Raw genomic sequence first — 26,244 nt, 5'->3', positions numbered from 1 at the left:
AGAAAGATTTAGACATCAAAAACGCTTCACTAGTGTTGTGATTTGTGTGAAAAATTCCGTTTTCATGCTATAGTCTGTTTCTTATTTGCTTTCAAAATACGGGTAGGTGCAGGATTTCATCGCCTTGGTGTGTCTTTTCTGTTTTTATCCAAAATTTGTCTTACAGGCTTGATAGCCATACATAGGCCTAACTTTTGGCGATACTTGTTTGATCTTGTCACATCACATGACACAGAAATCTTCGGATTTAACCCTCCCCCTTTTTTGGTAAAAACGGCTCCAAGGGTATTTGCATACGCTTAACGATTTCGCATCATTCAAAACATTTACCATACTACTTGTATAGCTAATATAGACCACCAGAGGATGTTTTTTACGAAAAGAAGCTAAAATGTGCACATGTATCCGATTTATAAAGCTATAGTCCGTTTCAAAATAGTGAATTTATTTCATATTGAACTGGTCCGAATTTTTTATTTGTTTTTCAGTACAGTGTCACTCAAATTAAATTTTCTGTTGATCAATATCAGAAGCACATGATTACTTCGAAAAGGCAATACTAACAAAGAGGCAAAATATTACACCTGCAACAAACAGTACCGTAATGTCTATAAAAATCAGTGTAATTTTTTACCAATTTTTAAACAGGGGTAGGCTCCAGAAATTAATTCCTGTGTATTATACAGTTAACAATGAAATATTTTGCATAGTAGAATGAAGTCAAGCCATGTTCAAGTAACTAATGCGGCAAAAAAAATCAAATTTCAAAAATTGTTTATTACCGTATAATGGTCTCAAAATATGTCAAAAATTGTATTTACAGAAAGATTTAGACATCAAAAACGCTTCACTAGTGTTGTGATTTGTGTGAAAAATTCCGTTTTCATGCTATAGTCTGTTTCTTATTTGCTTTCAAAATACGGGTAGGTGCAGGATTTCATCGCCTTGGTGTGTCTTTTCTGTTTTTATCCAAAATTTGTCTTACAGGCTTGATAGCCATACATAGGCCTAACTTTTGGCGATACTTGTTTGATCTTGTCACATCACATGACACAGAAATCTTCGGATTTAACCCTCCCCCTTTTTTGGTAAAAACGGCTCCAAGGGTATTTGCATACGCTTAACGATTTCGCATCATTCAAAACATTTACCATACTACTTGTATAGCTAATATAGACCACCAGAGGATGTTTTTTACGAAAAGAAGCTAAAATGTGCACATGTATCCGATTTATAAAGCTATAGTCCGTTTCAAAATAGTGAATTTATTTCATATTGAACTGGTCCGAATTTTTTATTTGTTTTTCAGTACAGTGTCACTCAAATTAAATTTTCTGTTGATCAATATCAGAAGCACATGATTACTTCGAAAAGGCAATACTAACAAAGAGGCAAAATATTACACCTGCAACAAACAGTACCGTAATGTCTATAAAAATCAGTGTAATTTTTTACCAATTTTTAAACAGGGGTAGGCTCCAGAAATTAATTCCTGTGTATTATACAGTTAACAATGAAATATTTTGCATAGTAGAATGAAGTCAAGCCATGTTCAAGTAACTAATGCGGCAAAAAAAATCAAATTTCAAAAATTGTTTATTACCGTATAGGTTACAATGTACCAAATAAAATTACATGGGCGCAGCCATTTTATGAAGGGAACATGACATAGAGATAAAAATAGATGGCTCTCTGTGATTGGTTGTTATATCTTTTATAAATTTTTCTTCTGGAAAGCATTATGAATGAAGTTTCATGCAAGCACAAATTTGTCCTAAAATGTATAGTATGAAATGCCGAAAATAATTTTTTTATGTTGCTCAAAATTAGGGAAAATTTTCTGCGAAATCGTCAGGTATCGTGAAAAACCCCAAAATTCACCAAGAAAAGCCATGGGACCATATATATTTGAGTGCGGTAAAATCACAAATAGATATAGAGCTTCAATTAGACAACAACAGATTTCCCATAATTAGTTTAATGAAAACGCCTTATTAGGAGATAATTGCTAAAAATAGCATTGCCGGCAACGGGGCCACCATTTAGTTCTTTATATCCTATAATGGTCTCAAAATATGTCAAAAATTGTATTTACAGAAAGATTTAGACATCAAAAACGCTTCACTAGTGTTGTGATTTGTGTGAAAAATTCCGTTTTCATGCTATAGTCTGTTTCTTATTTGCTTTCAAAATACGGGTAGGTGCAGGATTTCATCGCCTTGGTGTGTCTTTTCTGTTTTTATCCAAAATTTGTCTTACAGGCTTGATAGCCATACATAGGCCTAACTTTTGGCGATACTTGTTTGATCTTGTCACATCACATGACACAGAAATCTTCGGATTTAACCCTCCCCCTTTTTTGGTAAAAACGGCTCCAAGGGTATTTGCATACGCTTAACGATTTCGCATCATTCAAAACATTTACCATACTACTTGTATAGCTAATATAGACCACCAGAGGATGTTTTTTACGAAAAGAAGCTAAAATGTGCACATGTATCCGATTTATAAAGCTATAGTCCGTTTCAAAATAGTGAATTTATTTCATATTGAACTGGTCCGAATTTTTTATTTGTTTTTCAGTACAGTGTCACTCAAATTAAATTTTCTGTTGATCAATATCAGAAGCACATGATTACTTCGAAAAGGCAATACTAACAAAGAGGCAAAATATTACACCTGCAACAAACAGTACCGTAATGTCTATAAAAATCAGTGTAATTTTTTACCAATTTTTAAACAGGGGTAGGCTCCAGAAATTAATTCCTGTGTATTATACAGTTAACAATGAAATATTTTGCATAGTAGAATGAAGTCAAGCCATGTTCAAGTAACTAATGCGGCAAAAAAAATCAAATTTCAAAAATTGTTTATTACCGTATAGGTTACAATGTACCAAATAAAATTACATGGGCGCAGCCATTTTATGAAGGGAACATGACATAGAGATAAAAATAGATGGCTCTCTGTGATTGGTTGTTATATCTTTTATAAATTTTTCTTCTGGAAAGCATTATGAATGAAGTTTCATGCAAGCACAAATTTGTCCTAAAATGTATAGTATGAAATGCCGAAAATAATTTTTTTATGTTGCTCAAAATTAGGGAAAATTTTCTGCGAAATCGTCAGGTATCGTGAAAAACCCCAAAATTCACCAAGAAAAGCCATGGGACCATATATATTTGAGTGCGGTAAAATCACAAATAGATATAGAGCTTCAATTAGACAACAACAGATTTCCCATAATTAGTTTAATGAAAACGCCTTATTAGGAGATAATTGCTAAAAATAGCATTGCCGGCAACGGGGCCACCATTTAGTTCTTTATATCCTATAATGGTCTCAAAATATGTCAAAAATTGTATTTACAGAAAGATTTAGACATCAAAAACGCTTCACTAGTGTTGTGATTTGTGTGAAAAATTCCGTTTTCATGCTATAGTCTGTTTCTTATTTGCTTTCAAAATACGGGTAGGTGCAGGATTTCATCGCCTTGGTGTGTCTTTTCTGTTTTTATCCAAAATTTGTCTTACAGGCTTGATAGCCATACATAGGCCTAACTTTTGGCGATACTTGTTTGATCTTGTCACATCACATGACACAGAAATCTTCGGATTTAACCCTCCCCCTTTTTTGGTAAAAACGGCTCCAAGGGTATTTGCATACGCTTAACGATTTCGCATCATTCAAAACATTTACCATACTACTTGTATAGCTAATATAGACCACCAGAGGATGTTTTTTACGAAAAGAAGCTAAAATGTGCACATGTATCCGATTTATAAAGCTATAGTCCGTTTCAAAATAGTGAATTTATTTCATATTGAACTGGTCCGAATTTTTTATTTGTTTTTCAGTACAGTGTCACTCAAATTAAATTTTCTGTTGATCAATATCAGAAGCACATGATTACTTCGAAAAGGCAATACTAACAAAGAGGCAAAATATTACACCTGCAACAAACAGTACCGTAATGTCTATAAAAATCAGTGTAATTTTTTACCAATTTTTAAACAGGGGTAGGCTCCAGAAATTAATTCCTGTGTATTATACAGTTAACAATGAAATATTTTGCATAGTAGAATGAAGTCAAGCCATGTTCAAGTAACTAATGCGGCAAAAAAAATCAAATTTCAAAAATTGTTTATTACCGTATAATGGTCTCAAAATATGTCAAAAATTGTATTTACAGAAAGATTTAGACATCAAAAACGCTTCACTAGTGTTGTGATTTGTGTGAAAAATTCCGTTTTCATGCTATAGTCTGTTTCTTATTTGCTTTCAAAATACGGGTAGGTGCAGGATTTCATCGCCTTGGTGTGTCTTTTCTGTTTTTATCCAAAATTTGTCTTACAGGCTTGATAGCCATACATAGGCCTAACTTTTGGCGATACTTGTTTGATCTTGTCACATCACATGACACAGAAATCTTCGGATTTAACCCTCCCCCTTTTTTGGTAAAAACGGCTCCAAGGGTATTTGCATACGCTTAACGATTTCGCATCATTCAAAACATTTACCATACTACTTGTATAGCTAATATAGACCACCAGAGGATGTTTTTTACGAAAAGAAGCTAAAATGTGCACATGTATCCGATTTATAAAGCTATAGTCCGTTTCAAAATAGTGAATTTATTTCATATTGAACTGGTCCGAATTTTTTATTTGTTTTTCAGTACAGTGTCACTCAAATTAAATTTTCTGTTGATCAATATCAGAAGCACATGATTACTTCGAAAAGGCAATACTAACAAAGAGGCAAAATATTACACCTGCAACAAACAGTACCGTAATGTCTATAAAAATCAGTGTAATTTTTTACCAATTTTTAAACAGGGGTAGGCTCCAGAAATTAATTCCTGTGTATTATACAGTTAACAATGAAATATTTTGCATAGTAGAATGAAGTCAAGCCATGTTCAAGTAACTAATGCGGCAAAAAAAATCAAATTTCAAAAATTGTTTATTACCGTATAATGGTCTCAAAATATGTCAAAAATTGTATTTACAGAAAGATTTAGACATCAAAAACGCTTCACTAGTGTTGTGATTTGTGTGAAAAATTCCGTTTTCATGCTATAGTCTGTTTCTTATTTGCTTTCAAAATACGGGTAGGTGCAGGATTTCATCGCCTTGGTGTGTCTTTTCTGTTTTTATCCAAAATTTGTCTTACAGGCTTGATAGCCATACATAGGCCTAACTTTTGGCGATACTTGTTTGATCTTGTCACATCACATGACACAGAAATCTTCGGATTTAACCCTCCCCCTTTTTTGGTAAAAACGGCTCCAAGGGTATTTGCATACGCTTAACGATTTCGCATCATTCAAAACATTTACCATACTACTTGTATAGCTAATATAGACCACCAGAGGATGTTTTTTACGAAAAGAAGCTAAAATGTGCACATGTATCCGATTTATAAAGCTATAGTCCGTTTCAAAATAGTGAATTTATTTCATATTGAACTGGTCCGAATTTTTTATTTGTTTTTCAGTACAGTGTCACTCAAATTAAATTTTCTGTTGATCAATATCAGAAGCACATGATTACTTCGAAAAGGCAATACTAACAAAGAGGCAAAATATTACACCTGCAACAAACAGTACCGTAATGTCTATAAAAATCAGTGTAATTTTTTACCAATTTTTAAACAGGGGTAGGCTCCAGAAATTAATTCCTGTGTATTATACAGTTAACAATGAAATATTTTGCATAGTAGAATGAAGTCAAGCCATGTTCAAGTAACTAATGCGGCAAAAAAAATCAAATTTCAAAAATTGTTTATTACCGTATAATGGTCTCAAAATATGTCAAAAATTGTATTTACAGAAAGATTTAGACATCAAAAACGCTTCACTAGTGTTGTGATTTGTGTGAAAAATTCCGTTTTCATGCTATAGTCTGTTTCTTATTTGCTTTCAAAATACGGGTAGGTGCAGGATTTCATCGCCTTGGTGTGTCTTTTCTGTTTTTATCCAAAATTTGTCTTACAGGCTTGATAGCCATACATAGGCCTAACTTTTGGCGATACTTGTTTGATCTTGTCACATCACATGACACAGAAATCTTCGGATTTAACCCTCCCCCTTTTTTGGTAAAAACGGCTCCAAGGGTATTTGCATACGCTTAACGATTTCGCATCATTCAAAACATTTACCATACTACTTGTATAGCTAATATAGACCACCAGAGGATGTTTTTTACGAAAAGAAGCTAAAATGTGCACATGTATCCGATTTATAAAGCTATAGTCCGTTTCAAAATAGTGAATTTATTTCATATTGAACTGGTCCGAATTTTTTATTTGTTTTTCAGTACAGTGTCACTCAAATTAAATTTTCTGTTGATCAATATCAGAAGCACATGATTACTTCGAAAAGGCAATACTAACAAAGAGGCAAAATATTACACCTGCAACAAACAGTACCGTAATGTCTATAAAAATCAGTGTAATTTTTTACCAATTTTTAAACAGGGGTAGGCTCCAGAAATTAATTCCTGTGTATTATACAGTTAACAATGAAATATTTTGCATAGTAGAATGAAGTCAAGCCATGTTCAAGTAACTAATGCGGCAAAAAAAATCAAATTTCAAAAATTGTTTATTACCGTATAATGGTCTCAAAATATGTCAAAAATTGTATTTACAGAAAGATTTAGACATCAAAAACGCTTCACTAGTGTTGTGATTTGTGTGAAAAATTCCGTTTTCATGCTATAGTCTGTTTCTTATTTGCTTTCAAAATACGGGTAGGTGCAGGATTTCATCGCCTTGGTGTGTCTTTTCTGTTTTTATCCAAAATTTGTCTTACAGGCTTGATAGCCATACATAGGCCTAACTTTTGGCGATACTTGTTTGATCTTGTCACATCACATGACACAGAAATCTTCGGATTTAACCCTCCCCCTTTTTTGGTAAAAACGGCTCCAAGGGTATTTGCATACGCTTAACGATTTCGCATCATTCAAAACATTTACCATACTACTTGTATAGCTAATATAGACCACCAGAGGATGTTTTTTACGAAAAGAAGCTAAAATGTGCACATGTATCCGATTTATAAAGCTATAGTCCGTTTCAAAATAGTGAATTTATTTCATATTGAACTGGTCCGAATTTTTTATTTGTTTTTCAGTACAGTGTCACTCAAATTAAATTTTCTGTTGATCAATATCAGAAGCACATGATTACTTCGAAAAGGCAATACTAACAAAGAGGCAAAATATTACACCTGCAACAAACAGTACCGTAATGTCTATAAAAATCAGTGTAATTTTTTACCAATTTTTAAACAGGGGTAGGCTCCAGAAATTAATTCCTGTGTATTATACAGTTAACAATGAAATATTTTGCATAGTAGAATGAAGTCAAGCCATGTTCAAGTAACTAATGCGGCAAAAAAAATCAAATTTCAAAAATTGTTTATTACCGTATAATGGTCTCAAAATATGTCAAAAATTGTATTTACAGAAAGATTTAGACATCAAAAACGCTTCACTAGTGTTGTGATTTGTGTGAAAAATTCCGTTTTCATGCTATAGTCTGTTTCTTATTTGCTTTCAAAATACGGGTAGGTGCAGGATTTCATCGCCTTGGTGTGTCTTTTCTGTTTTTATCCAAAATTTGTCTTACAGGCTTGATAGCCATACATAGGCCTAACTTTTGGCGATACTTGTTTGATCTTGTCACATCACATGACACAGAAATCTTCGGATTTAACCCTCCCCCTTTTTTGGTAAAAACGGCTCCAAGGGTATTTGCATACGCTTAACGATTTCGCATCATTCAAAACATTTACCATACTACTTGTATAGCTAATATAGACCACCAGAGGATGTTTTTTACGAAAAGAAGCTAAAATGTGCACATGTATCCGATTTATAAAGCTATAGTCCGTTTCAAAATAGTGAATTTATTTCATATTGAACTGGTCCGAATTTTTTATTTGTTTTTCAGTACAGTGTCACTCAAATTAAATTTTCTGTTGATCAATATCAGAAGCACATGATTACTTCGAAAAGGCAATACTAACAAAGAGGCAAAATATTACACCTGCAACAAACAGTACCGTAATGTCTATAAAAATCAGTGTAATTTTTTACCAATTTTTAAACAGGGGTAGGCTCCAGAAATTAATTCCTGTGTATTATACAGTTAACAATGAAATATTTTGCATAGTAGAATGAAGTCAAGCCATGTTCAAGTAACTAATGCGGCAAAAAAAATCAAATTTCAAAAATTGTTTATTACCGTATAATGGTCTCAAAATATGTCAAAAATTGTATTTACAGAAAGATTTAGACATCAAAAACGCTTCACTAGTGTTGTGATTTGTGTGAAAAATTCCGTTTTCATGCTATAGTCTGTTTCTTATTTGCTTTCAAAATACGGGTAGGTGCAGGATTTCATCGCCTTGGTGTGTCTTTTCTGTTTTTATCCAAAATTTGTCTTACAGGCTTGATAGCCATACATAGGCCTAACTTTTGGCGATACTTGTTTGATCTTGTCACATCACATGACACAGAAATCTTCGGATTTAACCCTCCCCCTTTTTTGGTAAAAACGGCTCCAAGGGTATTTGCATACGCTTAACGATTTCGCATCATTCAAAACATTTACCATACTACTTGTATAGCTAATATAGACCACCAGAGGATGTTTTTTACGAAAAGAAGCTAAAATGTGCACATGTATCCGATTTATAAAGCTATAGTCCGTTTCAAAATAGTGAATTTATTTCATATTGAACTGGTCCGAATTTTTTATTTGTTTTTCAGTACAGTGTCACTCAAATTAAATTTTCTGTTGATCAATATCAGAAGCACATGATTACTTCGAAAAGGCAATACTAACAAAGAGGCAAAATATTACACCTGCAACAAACAGTACCGTAATGTCTATAAAAATCAGTGTAATTTTTTACCAATTTTTAAACAGGGGTAGGCTCCAGAAATTAATTCCTGTGTATTATACAGTTAACAATGAAATATTTTGCATAGTAGAATGAAGTCAAGCCATGTTCAAGTAACTAATGCGGCAAAAAAAATCAAATTTCAAAAATTGTTTATTACCGTATAGGTTACAATGTACCAAATAAAATTACATGGGCGCAGCCATTTTATGAAGGGAACATGACATAGAGATAAAAATAGATGGCTCTCTGTGATTGGTTGTTATATCTTTTATAAATTTTTCTTCTGGAAAGCATTATGAATGAAGTTTCATGCAAGCACAAATTTGTCCTAAAATGTATAGTATGAAATGCCGAAAATAATTTTTTTATGTTGCTCAAAATTAGGGAAAATTTTCTGCGAAATCGTCAGGTATCGTGAAAAACCCCAAAATTCACCAAGAAAAGCCATGGGACCATATATATTTGAGTGCGGTAAAATCACAAATAGATATAGAGCTTCAATTAGACAACAACAGATTTCCCATAATTAGTTTAATGAAAACGCCTTATTAGGAGATAATTGCTAAAAATAGCATTGCCGGCAACGGGGCCACCATTTAGTTCTTTATATCCTATAATGGTCTCAAAATATGTCAAAAATTGTATTTACAGAAAGATTTAGACATCAAAAACGCTTCACTAGTGTTGTGATTTGTGTGAAAAATTCCGTTTTCATGCTATAGTCTGTTTCTTATTTGCTTTCAAAATACGGGTAGGTGCAGGATTTCATCGCCTTGGTGTGTCTTTTCTGTTTTTATCCAAAATTTGTCTTACAGGCTTGATAGCCATACATAGGCCTAACTTTTGGCGATACTTGTTTGATCTTGTCACATCACATGACACAGAAATCTTCGGATTTAACCCTCCCCCTTTTTTGGTAAAAACGGCTCCAAGGGTATTTGCATACGCTTAACGATTTCGCATCATTCAAAACATTTACCATACTACTTGTATAGCTAATATAGACCACCAGAGGATGTTTTTTACGAAAAGAAGCTAAAATGTGCACATGTATCCGATTTATAAAGCTATAGTCCGTTTCAAAATAGTGAATTTATTTCATATTGAACTGGTCCGAATTTTTTATTTGTTTTTCAGTACAGTGTCACTCAAATTAAATTTTCTGTTGATCAATATCAGAAGCACATGATTACTTCGAAAAGGCAATACTAACAAAGAGGCAAAATATTACACCTGCAACAAACAGTACCGTAATGTCTATAAAAATCAGTGTAATTTTTTACCAATTTTTAAACAGGGGTAGGCTCCAGAAATTAATTCCTGTGTATTATACAGTTAACAATGAAATATTTTGCATAGTAGAATGAAGTCAAGCCATGTTCAAGTAACTAATGCGGCAAAAAAAATCAAATTTCAAAAATTGTTTATTACCGTATAGGTTACAATGTACCAAATAAAATTACATGGGCGCAGCCATTTTATGAAGGGAACATGACATAGAGATAAAAATAGATGGCTCTCTGTGATTGGTTGTTATATCTTTTATAAATTTTTCTTCTGGAAAGCATTATGAATGAAGTTTCATGCAAGCACAAATTTGTCCTAAAATGTATAGTATGAAATGCCGAAAATAATTTTTTTATGTTGCTCAAAATTAGGGAAAATTTTCTGCGAAATCGTCAGGTATCGTGAAAAACCCCAAAATTCACCAAGAAAAGCCATGGGACCATATATATTTGAGTGCGGTAAAATCACAAATAGATATAGAGCTTCAATTAGACAACAACAGATTTCCCATAATTAGTTTAATGAAAACGCCTTATTAGGAGATAATTGCTAAAAATAGCATTGCCGGCAACGGGGCCACCATTTAGTTCTTTATATCCTATAATGGTCTCAAAATATGTCAAAAATTGTATTTACAGAAAGATTTAGACATCAAAAACGCTTCACTAGTGTTGTGATTTGTGTGAAAAATTCCGTTTTCATGCTATAGTCTGTTTCTTATTTGCTTTCAAAATACGGGTAGGTGCAGGATTTCATCGCCTTGGTGTGTCTTTTCTGTTTTTATCCAAAATTTGTCTTACAGGCTTGATAGCCATACATAGGCCTAACTTTTGGCGATACTTGTTTGATCTTGTCACATCACATGACACAGAAATCTTCGGATTTAACCCTCCCCCTTTTTTGGTAAAAACGGCTCCAAGGGTATTTGCATACGCTTAACGATTTCGCATCATTCAAAACATTTACCATACTACTTGTATAGCTAATATAGACCACCAGAGGATGTTTTTTACGAAAAGAAGCTAAAATGTGCACATGTATCCGATTTATAAAGCTATAGTCCGTTTCAAAATAGTGAATTTATTTCATATTGAACTGGTCCGAATTTTTTATTTGTTTTTCAGTACAGTGTCACTCAAATTAAATTTTCTGTTGATCAATATCAGAAGCACATGATTACTTCGAAAAGGCAATACTAACAAAGAGGCAAAATATTACACCTGCAACAAACAGTACCGTAATGTCTATAAAAATCAGTGTAATTTTTTACCAATTTTTAAACAGGGGTAGGCTCCAGAAATTAATTCCTGTGTATTATACAGTTAACAATGAAATATTTTGCATAGTAGAATGAAGTCAAGCCATGTTCAAGTAACTAATGCGGCAAAAAAAATCAAATTTCAAAAATTGTTTATTACCGTATAGGTTACAATGTACCAAATAAAATTACATGGGCGCAGCCATTTTATGAAGGGAACATGACATAGAGATAAAAATAGATGGCTCTCTGTGATTGGTTGTTATATCTTTTATAAATTTTTCTTCTGGAAAGCATTATGAATGAAGTTTCATGCAAGCACAAATTTGTCCTAAAATGTATAGTATGAAATGCCGAAAATAATTTTTTTATGTTGCTCAAAATTAGGGAAAATTTTCTGCGAAATCGTCAGGTATCGTGAAAAACCCCAAAATTCACCAAGAAAAGCCATGGGACCATATATATTTGAGTGCGGTAAAATCACAAATAGATATAGAGCTTCAATTAGACAACAACAGATTTCCCATAATTAGTTTAATGAAAACGCCTTATTAGGAGATAATTGCTAAAAATAGCATTGCCGGCAACGGGGCCACCATTTAGTTCTTTATATCCTATAATGGTCTCAAAATATGTCAAAAATTGTATTTACAGAAAGATTTAGACATCAAAAACGCTTCACTAGTGTTGTGATTTGTGTGAAAAATTCCGTTTTCATGCTATAGTCTGTTTCTTATTTGCTTTCAAAATACGGGTAGGTGCAGGATTTCATCGCCTTGGTGTGTCTTTTCTGTTTTTATCCAAAATTTGTCTTACAGGCTTGATAGCCATACATAGGCCTAACTTTTGGCGATACTTGTTTGATCTTGTCACATCACATGACACAGAAATCTTCGGATTTAACCCTCCCCCTTTTTTGGTAAAAACGGCTCCAAGGGTATTTGCATACGCTTAACGATTTCGCATCATTCAAAACATTTACCATACTACTTGTATAGCTAATATAGACCACCAGAGGATGTTTTTTACGAAAAGAAGCTAAAATGTGCACATGTATCCGATTTATAAAGCTATAGTCCGTTTCAAAATAGTGAATTTATTTCATATTGAACTGGTCCGAATTTTTTATTTGTTTTTCAGTACAGTGTCACTCAAATTAAATTTTCTGTTGATCAATATCAGAAGCACATGATTACTTCGAAAAGGCAATACTAACAAAGAGGCAAAATATTACACCTGCAACAAACAGTACCGTAATGTCTATAAAAATCAGTGTAATTTTTTACCAATTTTTAAACAGGGGTAGGCTCCAGAAATTAATTCCTGTGTATTATACAGTTAACAATGAAATATTTTGCATAGTAGAATGAAGTCAAGCCATGTTCAAGTAACTAATGCGGCAAAAAAAATCAAATTTCAAAAATTGTTTATTACCGTATAGGTTACAATGTACCAAATAAAATTACATGGGCGCAGCCATTTTATGAAGGGAACATGACATAGAGATAAAAATAGATGGCTCTCTGTGATTGGTTGTTATATCTTTTATAAATTTTTCTTCTGGAAAGCATTATGAATGAAGTTTCATGCAAGCACAAATTTGTCCTAAAATGTATAGTATGAAATGCCGAAAATAATTTTTTTATGTTGCTCAAAATTAGGGAAAATTTTCTGCGAAATCGTCAGGTATCGTGAAAAACCCCAAAATTCACCAAGAAAAGCCATGGGACCATATATATTTGAGTGCGGTAAAATCACAAATAGATATAGAGCTTCAATTAGACAACAACAGATTTCCCATAATTAGTTTAATGAAAACGCCTTATTAGGAGATAATTGCTAAAAATAGCATTGCCGGCAACGGGGCCACCATTTAGTTCTTTATATCCTATAATGGTCTCAAAATATGTCAAAAATTGTATTTACAGAAAGATTTAGACATCAAAAACGCTTCACTAGTGTTGTGATTTGTGTGAAAAATTCCGTTTTCATGCTATAGTCTGTTTCTTATTTGCTTTCAAAATACGGGTAGGTGCAGGATTTCATCGCCTTGGTGTGTCTTTTCTGTTTTTATCCAAAATTTGTCTTACAGGCTTGATAGCCATACATAGGCCTAACTTTTGGCGATACTTGTTTGATCTTGTCACATCACATGACACAGAAATCTTCGGATTTAACCCTCCCCCTTTTTTGGTAAAAACGGCTCCAAGGGTATTTGCATACGCTTAACGATTTCGCATCATTCAAAACATTTACCATACTACTTGTATAGCTAATATAGACCACCAGAGGATGTTTTTTACGAAAAGAAGCTAAAATGTGCACATGTATCCGATTTATAAAGCTATAGTCCGTTTCAAAATAGTGAATTTATTTCATATTGAACTGGTCCGAATTTTTTATTTGTTTTTCAGTACAGTGTCACTCAAATTAAATTTTCTGTTGATCAATATCAGAAGCACATGATTACTTCGAAAAGGCAATACTAACAAAGAGGCAAAATATTACACCTGCAACAAACAGTACCGTAATGTCTATAAAAATCAGTGTAATTTTTTACCAATTTTTAAACAGGGGTAGGCTCCAGAAATTAATTCCTGTGTATTATACAGTTAACAATGAAATATTTTGCATAGTAGAATGAAGTCAAGCCATGTTCAAGTAACTAATGCGGCAAAAAAAATCAAATTTCAAAAATTGTTTATTACCGTATAGGTTACAATGTACCAAATAAAATTACATGGGCGCAGCCATTTTATGAAGGGAACATGACATAGAGATAAAAATAGATGGCTCTCTGTGATTGGTTGTTATATCTTTTATAAATTTTTCTTCTGGAAAGCATTATGAATGAAGTTTCATGCAAGCACAAATTTGTCCTAAAATGTATAGTATGAAATGCCGAAAATAATTTTTTTATGTTGCTCAAAATTAGGGAAAATTTTCTGCGAAATCGTCAGGTATCGTGAAAAACCCCAAAATTCACCAAGAAAAGCCATGGGACCATATATATTTGAGTGCGGTAAAATCACAAATAGATATAGAGCTTCAATTAGACAACAACAGATTTCCCATAATTAGTTTAATGAAAACGCCTTATTAGGAGATAATTGCTAAAAATAGCATTGCCGGCAACGGGGCCACCATTTAGTTCTTTATATCCTATAATGGTCTCAAAATATGTCAAAAATTGTATTTACAGAAAGATTTAGACATCAAAAACGCTTCACTAGTGTTGTGATTTGTGTGAAAAATTCCGTTTTCATGCTATAGTCTGTTTCTTATTTGCTTTCAAAATACGGGTAGGTGCAGGATTTCATCGCCTTGGTGTGTCTTTTCTGTTTTTATCCAAAATTTGTCTTACAGGCTTGATAGCCATACATAGGCCTAACTTTTGGCGATACTTGTTTGATCTTGTCACATCACATGACACAGAAATCTTCGGATTTAACCCTCCCCCTTTTTTGGTAAAAACGGCTCCAAGGGTATTTGCATACGCTTAACGATTTCGCATCATTCAAAACATTTACCATACTACTTGTATAGCTAATATAGACCACCAGAGGATGTTTTTTACGAAAAGAAGCTAAAATGTGCACATGTATCCGATTTATAAAGCTATAGTCCGTTTCAAAATAGTGAATTTATTTCATATTGAACTGGTCCGAATTTTTTATTTGTTTTTCAGTACAGTGTCACTCAAATTAAATTTTCTGTTGATCAATATCAGAAGCACATGATTACTTCGAAAAGGCAATACTAACAAAGAGGCAAAATATTACACCTGCAACAAACAGTACCGTAATGTCTATAAAAATCAGTGTAATTTTTTACCAATTTTTAAACAGGGGTAGGCTCCAGAAATTAATTCCTGTGTATTATACAGTTAACAATGAAATATTTTGCATAGTAGAATGAAGTCAAGCCATGTTCAAGTAACTAATGCGGCAAAAAAAATCAAATTTCAAAAATTGTTTATTACCGTATAATGGTCTCAAAATATGTCAAAAATTGTATTTACAGAAAGATTTAGACATCAAAAACGCTTCACTAGTGTTGTGATTTGTGTGAAAAATTCCGTTTTCATGCTATAGTCTGTTTCTTATTTGCTTTCAAAATACGGGTAGGTGCAGGATTTCATCGCCTTGGTGTGTCTTTTCTGTTTTTATCCAAAATTTGTCTTACAGGCTTGATAGCCATACATAGGCCTAACTTTTGGCGATACTTGTTTGATCTTGTCACATCACATGACACAGAAATCTTCGGATTTAACCCTCCCCCTTTTTTGGTAAAAACGGCTCCAAGGGTATTTGCATACGCTTAACGATTTCGCATCATTCAAAACATTTACCATACTACTTGTATAGCTAATATAGACCACCAGAGGATGTTTTTTACGAAAAGAAGCTAAAATGTGCACATGTATCCGATTTATAAAGCTATAGTCCGTTTCAAAATAGTGAATTTATTTCATATTGAACTGGTCCGAATTTTTTATTTGTTTTTCAGTACAGTGTCACTCAAATTAAATTTTCTGTTGATCAATATCAGAAGCACATGATTACTTCGAAAAGGCAATACTAACAAAGAGGCAAAATATTACACCTGCAACAAACAGTACCGTAATGTCTATAAAAATCAGTGTAATTTTTTACCAATTTTTAAACAGGGGTAGGCTCCAGAAATTAATTCCTGTGTATTATACAGTTAACAATGAAATATTTTGCATAGTAGAATGAAGTCAAGCCATGTTCAAGTAACTAATGCGGCAAAAAAAATCAAATTTCAAAAATTGTTTATTACCGTATAATGGTCTCAAAATATGTCAAAAATTGTATTTACAGAAAGATTTAGACATCAAAAACGCTTCACTAGTGTTGTGATTTGTGTGAAAAATTCCGTTTTCATGCTATAGTCTGTTTCTTATTTGCTTTCAAAATACGGGTAGGTGCAGGATTTCATCGCCTTGGTGTGTCTTTTCTGTTTTTATCCAAAATTTGTCTTACAGGCTTGATAGCCATACATAGGCCTAACTTTTGGCGATACTTGTTTGATCTTGTCACATCACATGACACAGAAATCTTCGGATTTAACCCTCCCCCTTTTTTGGTAAAAACGGCTCCAAGGGTATTTGCATACGCTTAACGATTTCGCATCATTCAAAACATTTACCATACTACTTGTATAGCTAATATAGACCACCAGAGGATGTTTTTTACGAAAAGAAGCTAAAATGTGCACATGTATCCGATTTATAAAGCTATAGTCCGTTTCAAAATAGTGAATTTATTTCATATTGAACTGGTCCGAATTTTTTATTTGTTTTTCAGTACAGTGTCACTCAAATTAAATTTTCTGTTGATCAATATCAGAAGCACATGATTACTTCGAAAAGGCAATACTAACAAAGAGGCAAAATATTACACCTGCAACAAACAGTACCGTAATGTCTATAAAAATCAGTGTAATTTTTTACCAATTTTTAAACAGGGGTAGGCTCCAGAAATTAATTCCTGTGTATTATACAGTTAACAATGAAATATTTTGCATAGTAGAATGAAGTCAAGCCATGTTCAAGTAACTAATGCGGCAAAAAAAATCAAATTTCAAAAATTGTTTATTACCGTATAATGGTCTCAAAATATGTCAAAAATTGTATTTACAGAAAGATTTAGACATCAAAAACGCTTCACTAGTGTTGTGATTTGTGTGAAAAATTCCGTTTTCATGCTATAGTCTGTTTCTTATTTGCTTTCAAAATACGGGTAGGTGCAGGATTTCATCGCCTTGGTGTGTCTTTTCTGTTTTTATCCAAAATTTGTCTTACAGGCTTGATAGCCATACATAGGCCTAACTTTTGGCGATACTTGTTTGATCTTGTCACATCACATGACACAGAAATCTTCGGATTTAACCCTCCCCCTTTTTTGGTAAAAACGGCTCCAAGGGTATTTGCATACGCTTAACGATTTCGCATCATTCAAAACATTTACCATACTACTTGTATAGCTAATATAGACCACCAGAGGATGTTTTTTACGAAAAGAAGCTAAAATGTGCACATGTATCCGATTTATAAAGCTATAGTCCGTTTCAAAATAGTGAATTTATTTCATATTGAACTGGTCCGAATTTTTTATTTGTTTTTCAGTACAGTGTCACTCAAATTAAATTTTCTGTTGATCAATATCAGAAGCACATGATTACTTCGAAAAGGCAATACTAACAAAGAGGCAAAATATTACACCTGCAACAAACAGTACCGTAATGTCTATAAAAATCAGTGTAATTTTTTACCAATTTTTAAACAGGGGTAGGCTCCAGAAATTAATTCCTGTGTATTATACAGTTAACAATGAAATATTTTGCATAGTAGAATGAAGTCAAGCCATGTTCAAGTAACTAATGCGGCAAAAAAAATCAAATTTCAAAAATTGTTTATTACCGTATAATGGTCTCAAAATATGTCAAAAATTGTATTTACAGAAAGATTTAGACATCAAAAACGCTTCACTAGTGTTGTGATTTGTGTGAAAAATTCCGTTTTCATGCTATAGTCTGTTTCTTATTTGCTTTCAAAATACGGGTAGGTGCAGGATTTCATCGCCTTGGTGTGTCTTTTCTGTTTTTATCCAAAATTTGTCTTACAGGCTTGATAGCCATACATAGGCCTAACTTTTGGCGATACTTGTTTGATCTTGTCACATCACATGACACAGAAATCTTCGGATTTAACCCTCCCCCTTTTTTGGTAAAAACGGCTCCAAGGGTATTTGCATACGCTTAACGATTTCGCATCATTCAAAACATTTACCATACTACTTGTATAGCTAATATAGACCACCAGAGGATGTTTTTTACGAAAAGAAGCTAAAATGTGCACATGTATCCGATTTATAAAGCTATAGTCCGTTTCAAAATAGTGAATTTATTTCATATTGAACTGGTCCGAATTTTTTATTTGTTTTTCAGTACAGTGTCACTCAAATTAAATTTTCTGTTGATCAATATCAGAAGCACATGATTACTTCGAAAAGGCAATACTAACAAAGAGGCAAAATATTACACCTGCAACAAACAGTACCGTAATGTCTATAAAAATCAGTGTAATTTTTTACCAATTTTTAAACAGGGGTAGGCTCCAGAAATTAATTCCTGTGTATTATACAGTTAACAATGAAATATTTTGCATAGTAGAATGAAGTCAAGCCATGTTCAAGTAACTAATGCGGCAAAAAAAATCAAATTTCAAAAATTGTTTATTACCGTATAATGGTCTCAAAATATGTCAAAAATTGTATTTACAGAAAGATTTAGACATCAAAAACGCTTCACTAGTGTTGTGATTTGTGTGAAAAATTCCGTTTTCATGCTATAGTCTGTTTCTTATTTGCTTTCAAAATACGGGTAGGTGCAGGATTTCATCGCCTTGGTGTGTCTTTTCTGTTTTTATCCAAAATTTGTCTTACAGGCTTGATAGCCATACATAGGCCTAACTTTTGGCGATACTTGTTTGATCTTGTCACATCACATGACACAGAAATCTTCGGATTTAACCCTCCCCCTTTTTTGGTAAAAACGGCTCCAAGGGTATTTGCATACGCTTAACGATTTCGCATCATTCAAAACATTTACCATACTACTTGTATAGCTAATATAGACCACCAGAGGATGTTTTTTACGAAAAGAAGCTAAAATGTGCACATGTATCCGATTTATAAAGCTATAGTCCGTTTCAAAATAGTGAATTTATTTCATATTGAACTGGTCCGAATTTTTTATTTGTTTTTCAGTACAGTGTCACTCAAATTAAATTTTCTGTTGATCAATATCAGAAGCACATGATTACTTCGAAAAGGCAATACTAACAAAGAGGCAAAATATTACACCTGCAACAAACAGTACCGTAATGTCTATAAAAATCAGTGTAATTTTTTACCAATTTTTAAACAGGGGTAGGCTCCAGAAATTAATTCCTGTGTATTATACAGTTAACAATGAAATATTTTGCATAGTAGAATGAAGTCAAGCCATGTTCAAGTAACTAATGCGGCAAAAAAAATCAAATTTCAAAAATTGTTTATTACCGTATAATGGTCTCAAAATATGTCAAAAATTGTATTTACAGAAAGATTTAGACATCAAAAACGCTTCACTAGTGTTGTGATTTGTGTGAAAAATTCCGTTTTCATGCTATAGTCTGTTTCTTATTTGCTTTCAAAATACGGGTAGGTGCAGGATTTCATCGCCTTGGTGTGTCTTTTCTGTTTTTATCCAAAATTTGTCTTACAGGCTTGATAGCCATACATAGGCCTAACTTTTGGCGATACTTGTTTGATCTTGTCACATCACATGACACAGAAATCTTCGGATTTAACCCTCCCCCTTTTTTGGTAAAAACGGCTCCAAGGGTATTTGCATACGCTTAACGATTTCGCATCATTCAAAACATTTACCATACTACTTGTATAGCTAATATAGACCACCAGAGGATGTTTTTTACGAAAAGAAGCTAAAATGTGCACATGTATCCGATTTATAAAGCTATAGTCCGTTTCAAAATAGTGAATTTATTTCATATTGAACTGGTCCGAATTTTTTATTTGTTTTTCAGTACAGTGTCACTCAAATTAAATTTTCTGTTGATCAATATCAGAAGCACATGATTACTTCGAAAAGGCAATACTAACAAAGAGGCAAAATATTACACCTGCAACAAACAGTACCGTAATGTCTATAAAAATCAGTGTAATTTTTTACCAATTTTTAAACAGGGGTAGGCTCCAGAAATTAATTCCTGTGTATTATACAGTTAACAATGAAATATTTTGCATAGTAGAATGAAGTCAAGCCATGTTCAAGTAACTAATGCGGCAAAAAAAATCAAATTTCAAAAATTGTTTATTACCGTATAATGGTCTCAAAATATGTCAAAAATTGTATTTACAGAAAGATTTAGACATCAAAAACGCTTCACTAGTGTTGTGATTTGTGTGAAAAATTCCGTTTTCATGCTATAGTCTGTTTCTTATTTGCTTTCAAAATACGGGTAGGTGCAGGATTTCATCGCCTTGGTGTGTCTTTTCTGTTTTTATCCAAAATTTGTCTTACAGGCTTGATAGCCATACATAGGCCTAACTTTTGGCGATACTTGTTTGATCTTGTCACATCACATGACACAGAAATCTTCGGATTTAACCCTCCCCCTTTTTTGGTAAAAACGGCTCCAAGGGTATTTGCATACGCTTAACGATTTCGCATCATTCAAAACATTTACCATACTACTTGTATAGCTAATATAGACCACCAGAGGATGTTTTTTACGAAAAGAAGCTAAAATGTGCACATGTATCCGATTTATAAAGCTATAGTCCGTTTCAAAATAGTGAATTTATTTCATATTGAACTGGTCCGAATTTTTTATTTGTTTTTCAGTACAGTGTCACTCAAATTAAATTTTCTGTTGATCAATATCAGAAGCACATGATTACTTCGAAAAGGCAATACTAACAAAGAGGCAAAATATTACACCTGCAACAAACAGTACCGTAATGTCTATAAAAATCAGTGTAATTTTTTACCAATTTTTAAACAGGGGTAGGCTCCAGAAATTAATTCCTGTGTATTATACAGTTAACAATGAAATATTTTGCATAGTAGAATGAAGTCAAGCCATGTTCAAGTAACTAATGCGGCAAAAAAAATCAAATTTCAAAAATTGTTTATTACCGTATAGGTTACAATGTACCAAATAAAATTACATGGGCGCAGCCATTTTATGAAGGGAACATGACATAGAGATAAAAATAGATGGCTCTCTGTGATTGGTTGTTATATCTTTTATAAATTTTTCTTCTGGAAAGCATTATGAATGAAGTTTCATGCAAGCACAAATTTGTCCTAAAATGTATAGTATGAAATGCCGAAAATAATTTTTTTATGTTGCTCAAAATTAGGGAAAATTTTCTGCGAAATCGTCAGGTATCGTGAAAAACCCCAAAATTCACCAAGAAAAGCCATGGGACCATATATATTTGAGTGCGGTAAAATCACAAATAGATATAGAGCTTCAATTAGACAACAACAGATTTCCCATAATTAGTTTAATGAAAACGCCTTATTAGGAGATAATTGCTAAAAATAGCATTGCCGGCAACGGGGCCACCATTTAGTTCTTTATATCCTATACCTACAAACTCAAGTCATTCTGCTGCATGTAATAAAGAAAAGCGCCTCTGGAAATTTATGAAGTATCTTTATTTTTTTTTATAGATCAATAAAAGTAGAATGCACTGGTAGATGTCCGTGTAAAAGGCATTGTGCATGTTCGTATATATACAGTCCAGTATGTGGTGATGATTGGAAAACATATTACAATGCATGCTGGGCAAAATGCGCGTAAGTTAAAATTTGCTGACAATTGATTACTTCTTGTATATTCTATTATTAAAATCAACATATAGGGCAAATTTGGTACAGATCATATCTTGATAAAAGCTGGTGTATAAAATGATTACGGTATAAGTCAAGGTTTTAATTAAACATGTTCAGATTATATATATATGATTAATTTATGCTGTGAAATATTTTGAAATAATGTTTAGATACATGTACAATCATTACATTATTCTTAAACAATCTAACTTTGGATGTAACACCTCTTCTAATTGGCTTTACAGATACACAGATACAAATAAATGTTTCACTATTATTGTTATTTTTCAGGGGTGTGCTTATTTCCTGTAATAAGCAGTGTCCATGCTGGCGGGATCCTTTCTACAAAAAATGAGATAAATAAAAATGTACATGGTTCTACTGTGTGTTTTTCATTAGAAATAAGAAGATGTGGGATGCATGCCAATGAGACAACTCTCCATCCAAGTCACAATTTAAAAATAATAAATTAATATAGGTCTTCAACACGGAGCCTAGGCACACCGAACAGCAAGCTAATAAAGGGCCCCGAAAATGACTAAGGTAAAACTAACCAAACGGGGAAACCAATGGTCTAATCAATATAAAAACGACAAAGGAGAAACGACAACTACTGAACATCAGATTCCTGACTTAGGACTGGGGTAACAAATGCATCTTGTTAAAAAAAATTAATAGGTACCAACCTTCACCCTTATCTTAAACAATAGTGTAACATTATTGGTCAAATATTTAAACATTTAGTCATTATCGGTCAAAGTAAAAATACGGCTTTAACACGGAGTCATGGCTCAAACCAAACAGTAAGCTATTTAGAGTCCCAAATGCATGTCTAGTGTAAAATAGTTCAAACAGGAAAACCACCATTGTATAGTATAGATATATGCCTTGGACATGTACAGCATCTAGTAAATTAACGAACATCTGCAATATACGAATCCTGAAAAAAGTATATAAGTAAAGTTTAACCTTGAAATTTTATCAATATAAAAATATAGTATATCACTTCATCAACTTTTCAAGCCGTTTTTGTAAATGAGCAACTTAAACAAACACCAAGAAGTGTATCCTTATAATGATCTAATAAAATGTATCTAATTAACATGACACGAGCGATATTAATAAAGTGTTTTTGTCTGGTCCGTTGGAATTGAAAGAGGGGGGTTCTGGGGTGTAAAACATGACAAAGGTGACAACTCTTTATGTTTGAATTGCGATTTAAATTTCAATCTTTTCTCACAAAGTCATATATCCAAATATGACGTTTTGATGGTTTATCTATTATTTCCTGATCCTGATTTTTCTAAATCACCTTCACGGAGAAAAGTTCATGACTCCATGATTGCTTAATTGGATTAACAAGACCGTAATTAATTAAGCTCACTTAATCCCTAATCAAATTAACACACAGAGCTGTCAGAGGGATAGTAGGACTGGTGTAAAATATACTCACATTCAGAAACCTACATTAAAAATATAAATCATTTTAACTATCAAGTGTGTTCTGCTTTTAACGTTGTGTTCGGATATCTTTATTGTCAACAATAATAAAAAGGTAAGATTTAATATATTTTTTATGTGTTTTAATGCTAGTAAAGTTGATAGTTTGCTGGTCTCGTTTACTTCACGTAGCCAAAAAGGACACGTGAGCTTTTCTCATCACTTGGCGTCCACCGTCTTCTGTTAACTTTTACCAAAATCTCCTCCTCTGAAACTATACTGAGACAAATTCAACCAAACTTGGCCATAATCATTATTCAGGGGTAGGTACAATGTATCTAGTTTAAAAAATGCGTTCGATGACCAAGCCTGCATACCAAGATGGCCGCAATGGCTAAAAATAGAACATAGGTGTAAAATGTAGATTTGGGCTTATATCTCAAAAACCAAAGCATTTAGAGCAAATCTGACATTGGGGTAAAATTCTTCATCAGGTCACGATTTATCTGTCCTGGAATTTTCAGTTGAATCAAACAACCTTTACATACCCACATACAAAATCTCAAAAATCACAAATAGAAATGGTTCAAAGACGTGCAGCAAGTAAAGGTATATATGTAATCGAGACCCCTGTAATCGATATCATAACACCAGCTCTGTGACAAACATGCTTAACCATCTTAACTGGCCAACACTTGAACTTAAAAGAATAAGAACAAGGCTTATATTTTGCTTTAAAATTATACACCACCAAGTAGCAATACACCCCACGAACTTGTTAATAACCATCAGACAGTCGAACAAGACAATACACTCACAGTCACTCATTCAGGCACATACAGGCACAAAATGACTCATAAGTTTTCCTTCTATCCAAGGACAGTCATCCAATGAAACCTTTTACCAGTTACTGCTGTCCAATGCACCACAGTTGAAGCCTTCAGAGAACAGATTCCTTCATCTGTTCTTAACCAATACTACACCATGTAATTGTAACTCCTTGCAGGGGCGGATCTAGGGGTTCCAACAATATGTCCCCATTCGAATAAAATTGAGAATGGAAATGGGGAATGTGCCAAAGAGACAACAACCCGACCATAGAAAAAAACAACAGCAGAAGGTCACCAACAGGTCTTCAATGCAGCGAGAAATTCCCGCACCCGGAGGCGTCCCCCAACTGGCCCCCAAACAAATATATACTAGTTCAGTGATAATGAACGCCATACTAATTTCCAAATTGTACACAAGAAACTAAAATTAAAAAATACAAGACTAACAAAGGCCAGAGGCTCCTGACTTGGGACAGGCGCAAAAATGCGGCGGGGTTAAACATGTTTGTGAGATCTCAACCCTCCCCCTATACCTCTGGCCAATGTAGAAAAGTAAACGCATAACAATACGCACATTAAAATTCAGTTCAAGAGAAGTCCGAGTCTAATGTCAGAAGATGTTACCAAAGAAAATAAACAAAATGACAATAATACATAAATAACAACAGACTACTAGCAGTTAACTGACATGCCAGCTCCAGACTTCAATTAAACTGACTGAAAGATTATGATTTCATCATATGAACATCAGGCACAATCGAATGCATTGATTGGCCCGAAAAAAGGGGGGTCCAACCCCCGGAACTCCCCCTGGATCCGCCAATGCCTTATTAGTTTTGATGTAAATATAAGATTGTAAATTTACCCCCGCATGCACGGCACACAGTCATCAATGTTATGATGGAGTGCGTTAACTGAAAGAAAAAGAACAAACAAGATTACAACCATTATAATTTTACGTAGTAATTATAGTAAGTTCTGATGTGTGTATTTTGTAGAAATATCATTAAATCAAACCAGAATATGCGTACTTATACTTAATAGATGCAGGTATATTTAAACAACAGTCATAAAATATTATGTGAAGAATATTTAAGAACGTTTTTTTCCCACGACCTTTTCAATGAATCATTAATACTAGATAATAAATTTGTCATTCTCAAGTACCTTTTTTTCATTCCCAAATATCGGATACACTGAGAGGTCCCTAGTTGAGGTTAGATAAGGCCTGTACCATCAATACCCCCTTGTCTCTGGCCTTATCTTAATTTAATTTAATACATAAATGCCATTCGTCACATCATAATTTTTATAATGAGCAATCGTTTTCGTTTAACGCGGAAAATTGTTTATGTTGATCTTTTATTGTTATAAGGGATAACCCCATTCTCATCCTCATTGTTGCACATTTATAAATATACAGTATGACATATTTCCGCATTTTCACTTTCGGCACTTGTGGGTGTATAACGACCTTGCCTATCCATCAGGGTCTTGCATGGCCAGTTTCACTTTTAGATACAACTCTAATGAGTAAGCCTTAGTGTTGTTGTTTTTTTTTTATATTGGCTTGCTTTTCTTTCACTTTATCGACGTTTTTTTTTAAGGAGGCCTCGATTCTGATAGGACCAATTAAACAATTTGTACAATTCAACTCGCCTGAAAAGTCGCGAATTTCCAGCATGATAAATTCACACCAAACCATGTGCAATTTTTGAATATGAAACTTTCTGAAAAGAAAAAAAAGCCATGGAACCTTTACAAGTTTGATTCAATGATTTGTCAATCTAAACATTGTAAGAATAAGGAAATGTTGTCGGATTGCCAATTAACTATACCAAAGCCCAAACGCAGAAGTATTTGGTCACTTTGCGACCTTCAACGTAAGCAAATTCCACAACGTCAAGTCAGCCTAGCTACTACACATGTAAACGGCACCGAAATGACAAAATGTGAAATAGTTGATGTACAGAATTTCTGCTCGATATCTTTGCGAAACCATCTGTTTATGTACTACATGAACCTTGCAGTAGCAAATCCATAAAAAAATTCGTATCTGGTAGTAAACTCATTCA

At 33.3% G+C, this 26,244-nt stretch overlaps 1 protein-coding gene across 4 annotated transcripts in view; it reads left to right on the top strand.

The window, feature by feature from the left end:
* Positions 1-22,277, top strand: part of LOC139491962 (agrin-like) — a 79,863-nt gene extending 57,586 nt beyond the window's left edge. For all 4 annotated transcript variants that reach the window (XM_071279948.1, XM_071279950.1, XM_071279949.1 and 1 more), the window contains 2 exons: positions 21,738-21,863; positions 22,191-22,277. In XM_071279948.1, coding sequence (XP_071136049.1) covers positions 21,738-21,863; positions 22,191-22,254 — 190 coding nt within the window. In that variant the 3' untranslated portion in view covers positions 22,255-22,277. The remainder of the gene's footprint in view (positions 1-21,737; positions 21,864-22,190) is intronic.
* Positions 22,278-26,244: the final 3,967 nt, after the last annotated feature.

Source organism: Mytilus edulis, chromosome 10 (genome assembly GCF_963676685.1).
Source record: "Mytilus edulis chromosome 10, xbMytEdul2.2, whole genome shotgun sequence".
Lineage (NCBI taxonomy): Eukaryota > Metazoa > Mollusca > Bivalvia > Mytilida > Mytilidae > Mytilus > Mytilus edulis.
The sequence above is the reverse complement of the archived record's forward strand: the minus strand, read 5'-3'. Positions and strand labels throughout refer to the sequence as shown.